We start from the raw sequence: 9,101 nt of genomic DNA, 5'->3' as shown, positions 1-9,101 counted from the left end.
GCTGTGCTGAAGATAACATGTTTAATGCTTAGGTGACAAACCACCCAGCGCTGCAGAGTTGTTGAAAGCTGTAACACAGCAGCCTGATCTGTGGCTCTCACCGCTGAACATGCAGCCAGGCATGGTTGTGCGTGATAATGGGTGGAACCTGGTGACGGAGAAATGACAGCCGGAGTAGATACTGTTTCCCTCTATGCCAGTCCTTTCACCGAGCTAAAGAATATGGCTGTGGTGAAATACAACTCCCACTGAGAAGCTGTTTCAGATTGAAAAACATTGGGCCCACCAGAGGATTTGATTCTGAGGGCTCAACTTTCTCCCCCGCTCAAGAGCCCCATAGCAGCTGCAAATTTTGCGCTATCATGAACTCTCCTGATGTAAAAGCCTGGCACACCAGAGGATTCTCTGGTGGGACCGTCCAACCGTGCCGAGAAGCAGTCCTGGCTAAGAAAAGTGTGTGGGAAGGTTCCCGGACACTCTATGGCTGCATTTTTAATGTGGACTGGCTCCGTACAATCCCTGGCCACATTCACCTGTCCACGTGTTTGTGGTTAGGCGGTCCTGCCCAGTAAGTGCACTGGGGAGGGCACGGGTAATGTTGTGGGACCCGTGCTTGTGGAAGGCGGAGACGATAGCGGGAGAAATAGTGGCGGCTGGGGACTGAGTATGGACACCCGGCCGCCGCCTGCATGACGTTGTGAAAAGCTTCCGCCTCCACGAGCCTAAAAGGCTGCATTTCAAGTGCAAGCAGCTTTAGAGGACTTCCTGGGAGAAATAACAGCTGGAGTAGATATGGTTACCCAAGTCCTTCCACCAAGCAAAAGAATATGGCTGTGGTGAAATACAACTCTCAGCAAAAAAAGCTGTAGACTGGCTCTGTACCTTCCCTGGCCACATTCACTTGACCACTTTTAGAAATAGAAGATATAGTGTTACTCTCATGTATACAGGACACCTAAAATGCAGTTACACTTTAAACCCCTTTAGTTAGATTTTATTTTTATATGTCATTTGCTTCCCTTTCAGTGACATTTTGTTATATATCACACATAAGTCAATTTCCTTACAAATGTGTTTTATTGCATTTATTATAATATTTACATGCTGCGACACATCACAACATCAGTCTATCAAATTCTTTTTTTTTAAATGGTGGATGCTGTACAGTAAATACCATAATGTAATATATTATAAGTAACACACATTAGGGTGACATCTCTTATAGTTTCATTTCTTATGCATATTTCTTCTAGAGAGTTACTAAAAGTCAGAAGGCAGTGTTTCATTGGTCCTATCTACCACTCACATGCAGAAATCTAGGCCATAAATTGGGAACTACCGGCAGATTTGATGCAAATAATGATATTGTGATGACGGGTTACACTCTTACTGCATAAGTCATTTGGTAAAAAAATAACATATAATTACTTTATTCCAAAACAATTCTATAAATTAGAGACACAAACGGTGATGTGCAATTAATGCATGCAGTCAGAGGACAACTTAGATAAGGTTTGTTAGTACAAGGACCATGATCTATGGGTGGAGACATGGTCTTCCTCTATCAAGACTGTCTAACTGGTTGTGTTATCTTCCAACTTTTGTTCTGTGACTGGCGCCTATGGGGTAACACTGCCATTTTATCTGTTAGTCTTGATACATGAGGCCCAATTTCATGTACATGTGTTGATATGTCTTTAGAATCAATAGTAGCAGTACTTTGTAGTCAATGGTTTCAAAAGTGCCACCCTCTGATCACAAAAGTTTAATGAATTTTGACCCTTCTCATCCAGCTGATGACCTTATACTTGCCGAATTGTTATACTACATGTCTGGGATGATACAACAATACTTCTAGGGACACGACTCTACCATGACCCCACAATGGTTATTTGTGTGCAGGTCAATCCCCTGAAATTTGTCCTTCAAAGACTTAAAAATAAAGATAAGGAAATTTGTCAAAATTAAAATTTGGAATATTGGGAAATTTGATTTGCATTGAATAAATTTAGTGCAACTCAAATTTGCTAGGCAGAGGTTAAAAAAATGTGTGTGTTATAAGCATGCGGCAAACTGGAGATCCAGAAAGAGAATAAGATAGGCAGAACAAGTCAGAATTCAAAAGACAGATAACCGATCAGAGGACCAGTAGTTGTAGGAGAAGAATGGAAGGGTCGAGAAAAGGTGAGTACAACTTTTTATCTCCTTCCTTGCCCTTAGAATACAGTAAAGTCGTGGCCGGCAAGTCTGAATTTTTCAGGAAATTCTTATAGTTTGATTCATTATAAATCAATTTGCCCATCTCTAAGAAGGCTTCAGTGGCACCCAGATGATTTGTCATCTCTGACTATAGTCTGTGAGGTCTTCCCTTTTTCTAGGATCTTCATGACGTTCCATGAGAGTTGGCAACTATGGACCACGTACTTCACAGACCCCTCATCCCACCCGGACAAGAAGTGCATTAGTATTTACTGTATGTTCAAATATATCTCGCCAATATATTCTGTAGCGCAGCACACAATGTAATTCTACATATTAGGATTTGTCCACAGATTATATAAATTCTCTATCTCACTGTGTATGATTTTATAGAAAGCCATATAACCTATCAATATGGAGAAGGAGATGTATTAATACAATACTAAAGGGGTCATCTCATAGTGACAACCTGGGGCAGTGCACATCATAGAAAGGGGACATGCTTGTCATTTTGTAAAGGCAACTCCTCACTACTGCCACAGCTTACTAGGCACAATCAGCTGATTGCCAGTGAGACAACCCCTTTAAAGAATTTGTCCACTACTTGGACAACGCATACCCCACGCTTTGTCCCGATAAAACAAAAAAGCTTATACTCACCTCCTGTGCTGGCTCCGTTCCAGTGGTGCAGGCACTCGTGGTCCCAAGGCTCTCGTGCGGTTGTTGCGACACATGGTGCCCAGCAGCCAATTAGTGCTGGAGTTACTGTCCCCACCTTCGGACAAATTGAACATGAAGAGGAAGTCAGAGAGCAGCTGTTGCCCGGACTTCCTCTCCATGTTCAATTCAACAGCAGGCGGGGACAGTGACAGCAGAGCTGATTGGGCGACTGGCTGACGTGTCACAACAACCGCAAGGGAGCCCCGGGACCACTGGAACGAAGACAGCATGGGAGGTGAGTATAAGCTTTTTTATTTTATCGGGGGCCAAACATTTAGATCAAGAAGGGGTTGTCCAAGTAGTGGACAACCCCTTTAAGATACCTCAATAAAGGTTCTTATTTTCTTTACACCACTTCATGGTGACTGATATACAAGACTGACATATAGAGTTAGCCAAAAATAACAAATAAAGGTAATTTTGTCAAGTCTCATCTTTATATAAGCTATAAAAATTTTTAAAAATATGAAAACGATAAAATTATACGTTGAGGGAAACAGGTCTGTTGGATGGTCTTGACATTTAGAAGAGATATAATTTCCCTTTAAATAAAATATGCTTTACATGGCAGCCTCTTACTAGAAGCCACATTATTTTATATTATTTTATGCTGGATCTTGTCATAAAATATATTTTGAAGTTACAGCAAAATTTAAAGGGGTTGTCTCCTGACATACAGGGACATTGTTAGAATAGCTCGCTAATGTCCAATTAGCAGAACGTCTAAAGTTAATGACTTCTGACGATCACAAAAATGAATTATAAAGTTGTGGTGCCCAGAGGAATAGCCCGAAGCTCCGAGGTCTTGGTGCAAATTCTGTAACAGGTATCCCACCTAATGTATTTATAATACTGGTATCGTCTTATGTGGCAAAGAAACTTTTGGGCTCAACTCAGGTATAAGGGTTATTCCTGGTTGCTGCTTGGTTGACTGTAGACTATAAAAGAAAGTGATTGGCTGCAGTGGTCACACGTCTGTGTGTCAGGATTTGAGATGAGCGGATCAGGCCAAATTCAAATTTGCCAGTTCTCGTGGATTTTCCTGGAAAATTAGATTTTTGCCTAGTTATTCTCTGAGACTTTAATGTTCCTTATTATCCTCTGGGGTCCCTAGAGCATAATAAACATAATATGTAAAAAATAAAAAAATAGCTATACCCACCCTCCGCTCCAGTCCCTACACTACTCACTGCCACCCGTCCGGCCGTCAACGCTTCTTATGATTCCTCGCCTCTTGAGTTGGATTCTTACGGCCTCTGATACTATGCCGAACTTCCGGCAACTGGGAGTGTTCTGCTCAAGTGCGTGGGAGGTCAACGACGTCATGACCGTGACATTCTTGCTTGCATTTGCAGAACCCTCCCTGGCACCATGACAGGTGGAAGTCCAGCACAGTGTGAGGGGCCAGAGGATTCCATTGCTAGCGGCATGGGATCAAAAGATGCAGCGAGGACCGGACAGGTGGCAGTGATTAGCGGTGCGGTCAAAGAGGTGAGCTGTAAGGAGAGTATAATCATTTTTTTTAACCTCTTGATGGCGCATTATGGTTCAGAAAAATGGCGGTCAGCTGAATCCACATCGAAGTGAATTGCAAAAAAACCACATTTTGTCAAATGTGGATTTTTTGTAGAATTCAATTCCACTCGAATTTATTTGATCACCTCTAGTCATGATGTCATCACTGCAGCTGGAAGTAGAGACTGGAAAGCCGAGCAGCATCGGAACATGATAAGTGGGGTGTGGGGGATTGGGGAGGTGAGTATTGCTGATTATTATTTTAACTCATTCCAAGCCTTTTTCAGTTTTGGAAAAATGGACACCTCCTTTAAACTCCCAATGGTCTAAATACTATGCCACTCCGCTCATTATATAGGTTGTCCATTACAGGGGCATTTTTTTTTCCCTAAAACAGAGACATGGATATCTGGAGGTTGTGTGTGATATTGCAGCTTAGTCTCTATTCACTTCAATGAAATGAACTGCAATACCCTAGACAACCTATAGACAGGTGTGGCGCTGTTTCTGGGATAAAAGCAGCCAAGTTTCAATGAAGCCTGTGCAACCCGTTTAGCAACTGAACATTTTTTGCAAACCTAATGATTTCATTTAATTTACTTATAGGTGAAGCAATACAATTTGGATGATGCAGAAATCGTTCAGTATTTCAGTGAAAGTATTAGATATTTAGATTATTTCATTGCCTTTGTGTTAAAAGGGGTCTGCATTACTGAGCTGAGCCATTAGTCAGAATTGGACTGGTTTCACAAGGTCTATGCTCATATTGGAATACCCGTTCCAACCACTGCGTTCTGACCACCTAGGATATATGAGACTGCTGGGACTACTTCTACTATTCATTCTCTATTAGCTGGGTGGATAGTTATTTAATGACAGTAATAATCCTATAACTTATAGAGAAGGCCATCCACCTTTTTTTCCCAATAAACCCTTTTAAAACCAAAGAACCACATGTAATTTCGCATGAAATTGACAAATGGGTAACGAATTTTGAAGCTCTGTGAGAATCAGGACTTAAATGTTTCACAAGTGCAATATGGTAAAATGTGTATTTGGTCGTCTACATTTGTGATTTATAAGTCTGTGTAATTTGTAATAAGTGCATTTACTGTATTCCCATAAATAAGGACGAATGTGTGCATGGAAGTTAGAAAAAAAAGAATGGTACATTTTTCTGAATGCAAAAGCAAACTCTTATTAACATATACTTAGATTTAAAGGAACACTCCATACAAAATAGATAAAGTGTTATTCCCAGCGTAGACCATGAGAAGGCAGTGCATGATTGAAAATTCCAAGATATGTTGCACACTGCCCCCTCAAGCCTACACTAGGTATTACACAATGTAATGGTCCTGGAGTGTTCCTTTAAAAATGTAGTATCAAGTGGATATGTATGACCACTTTTACACTTTACTTTATAAGAATGGTGCCAAACGATACATAAGTTGTCCCCTGAGGTACACAAATTCATATTTAGGTAGGACCATTTGATTTCTACTAAACCTAAGGCCATAAGCACTAGTAACTATATATTTACAATAAGCCGAACAGGTATGGTAACATTCCATTTAAAAATAAGAAAACCCTGAATAATACAGTATCAAACTAGAGTACTGAATAGTTATAGAGAGGTGAACAAAAGAGAAATCAAAACCACAATATAAACCACATCAGCCCAAAAAATAGTTCTCGTACAATAGAATGGCTTCCGAAGCCAAGTGAAAAGTTACAGAAACTCTATAAAGAAAAATTCAGAGCAGGTATTTTGGTTGCAATATCAATACAATATCTGCAAATTTGCATAAATATTTTGTGTCACAATATATCAAAGTTATTTGCAAATATTATACAATCTGGAATGCTTTAACATGGGACACGACTGTGTACAAGAAACATATACACATATAAGAAAATGAGAGCAGTCTCTTTAGAAAATGTACTTATTGGATGCATTAAATTAGCAGTGCTATTAGGATTAAATATGTCAAGTGATACGTCCCACTCTCTGTTTTTGCTGTTGGCAGCTTTCCCCATCCCTCCCCCACCAATCATTTCTTTACCAATCATTATTTGCCCCCGCTGTTATCATGATAGTCCCATGGACAGATGTCCACCATGTTTGACTTTTGCGTTATTTTGTTTTGTTTGCTGTCAGATGATTCCGTGTCTTGATCCGATTGTGATGTGGAAAGACTTTCCCATGGACACACTTCCGCTAGTTTGCATTTGTCTATGCCATGTTGGTTTGAGGTACTTTTCCCTTTATTAACAGAAACCGCCAAGGAATGATCTCCAACCATGGAGCAAACCTCGGCACTTTTTGACTTGTCCATCTTAATAACTGGATCCATCTCTTTTTCGTGACTTTTATTTTGATCCCTTATGTTACTTTCGGCTTTTTTTGCAATACTTTTTGATCCCTTCTTTTTTGAAGGACTTATTGGCATGTCTTTAGAAGGGGATGCAGGGCTTAAAGCCGAGCTGGTAGGCGAATCTTTACTTCTCTTTACACTTAATGCATTCTCTGAATCATAGTCCCATGGACATACTGCAGCTCGAAGAGCTAAAGTTTGTGGTAGGTTATTATTAGAATTATGGTAGCCATCTGGTGATGGTAAGACCCCCTCAATGATGGGGGGATTTTTTTTGCGTTCTTTTTCTTGTATATTAGCAGTTTGTTTGGTCACTAACTCTTGATCTATAGTTCCTGAATCAATAGATTGAGACTTTTTTGCATTTTCATCTTTCATGACTTGTTCTTGGCTTTCCTTTGCATGTAGGTCAGATTTACCTGGACTCTTTTGTTTTGATTGATGATGTGCTTGATCTGTTGTCTTAGATCGATTGTGAGATTTGCTCTTAGAACGTGATGTATGATACTTTTCAGAGTCCAAAGGTGCAATGGAAACATGCTTCTGGACTTTGTTTTCAGAAGGCACTGTAGTGGGAGTAAGGTCGTATATTTCCCAAGGACATACCTCTTCAATATCAAATTTATCTTTAAATCCTGGAGTACCGATTGTTTTTTCAGTATCCGCCAATGTCAAACTCATTGCTTGTTGCTTCATGATTCCAGGTTTGTGAGATTTTGGCATTTCTTCAATGGGGCTTGATGTTCTGTGCTGCTCCATGTTCTCCTCCTTGTCAGAGCAAGGCATACCTTTCTGACCTGCATTCTCATTCGAGTCTACTCGTTGATATTTATCACAATCCTCTACACTTTTCGTTTGTTCACTAAGTCCCAGGCTTTTCTCTTTAGAATTAGCGATGGCACTAAGTGACTTTTGTATGACAGATAAACTTGGATGTAAAGGTTTTTTATCTAGACTTAGGTTGTGAGCACTGGCAGACTTGCAGACCAATGGTACCGATTCAGCAGATCCTACCTCCAGTTCGTCTGCCTCTTTATTTCCCGGCTTCTTTCCATTGACTGAAGTCTGTATTGCATTTTCACAAACGTCCATTTTTTCTGAAGAAACTCCATTGGGTGTATCATTTGGTCCTCTTAAATGGTCATATGTGCTATGGGACTTCTTCAGAGAGAATGGCCTGTGCTTTGAGTCTTCTTTCGACTTTGCGTTATGTGCATTGGAATCTTGATGATTCTTTTTAGAGTTACTTGTATTATTTTTAGAATTACTATGATCGGCACCATCTTTGTCTTCCCGAGAGCACTGTCTGCTGACTGACTCCGGGATCTCGGTTATCCTTCTCATAATTGACCGCCCCAATCCTTTCTTGGAACACCTCTTTTTCTGGAGATGTGGGTTATTTGCAATCATCTTTTTTCTTTTGTAAATCTCCAACTGAGTGTAGAGTTTCTTCAGCTCATCCTAAAAAATGACAAAAAAACACAATACACTTGTAAGCATAGGATATGCATTTACCAATATACAATACAAGGCCGATTACAAGCTTTTACACTGGAAAACTGTTGTAAAAGCTTTGAAAAGTCTCACCATTTTTACACAACAGGGAGTCGCAAAAAAAGTCTGCAGTTTTTGGCAATTTCATGCCATTTTGAATTGGATTTGCAAAAATGGGTGAAACTGGGGAGAAGCAGTGGCTGCAGGGAGCCAACTATCAATAAGCATGACATCGGCAGACACGACCCATCAACAGAGCAGCGCAGAAGATAAGTCGCTGCTGTATCGATGTGACATCAGCGGAAGCCTCTGAATTGCCAGAGCTATCTGTGACCACTCTGAGCCGGCAGAAATTGGCACCAGGTACAACAGGCAGGTGGTAACTACCTGCCCATAGTAAAAAAAAAAATTAGTCATCGACAATATCTTTAAGTGTCATCTGCCTCTTAATGAATCTACAGCCTTCTACTCCAGCCAGACTGGCGTAGTGCTGGTGTGTACTACGTCAGTCTTGATGCATCAGTCTTATAGTCTTTACATTTTTTTATTTAACAATAGTATGGCAATATACAAAGGATCAAAAAAAAGGGAAAAGAAGGGCAATAAACAAAGGAGAACATTCACTATGCAACAATCATATACAATAAAGTAGGTGTCCTCTACTTTACACCAGTTTCTAACTTTTCCCCTCTGAACTAACATTTAAAAAAAATGTGAATACATTTATTTAATTATCTTGCCACATCCCTACTGTGCAGAGACCTGTAACATGTTCCCTTCCCACCTGTCAGCTTT

At 40.2% G+C, this 9,101-nt stretch overlaps 1 protein-coding gene across 2 annotated transcripts in view; it reads right to left on the bottom strand.

The window, feature by feature from the left end:
• Positions 1-1,058: 1,058 nt before the first annotated feature.
• GPR158 (G protein-coupled receptor 158) overlaps positions 1,059-9,101 on the bottom strand; it is a 361,595-nt gene continuing 353,552 nt past the window's right edge. For both annotated transcript variants that reach the window (XM_073677528.1, XM_073677529.1), the window contains one exon: positions 1,059-8,273. In XM_073677528.1, the coding sequence (XP_073533629.1) occupies positions 6,507-8,273 (1,767 nt within the window). In that variant the 3' untranslated portion in view covers positions 1,059-6,506. The remainder of the gene's footprint in view (positions 8,274-9,101) is intronic.

This window comes from Phyllobates terribilis, unplaced genomic scaffold (genome assembly GCF_046119375.1).
Source record: "Phyllobates terribilis strain yellow unplaced genomic scaffold, ASM4611937v1 Scaffold_4__5_contigs__length_816908805, whole genome shotgun sequence".
Taxonomy (NCBI): Eukaryota; Metazoa; Chordata; class Amphibia; order Anura; family Dendrobatidae; genus Phyllobates; species Phyllobates terribilis.
Note: the sequence above shows the minus strand (reverse complement) of the source record. Positions and strands in the feature narration are given on the sequence as shown.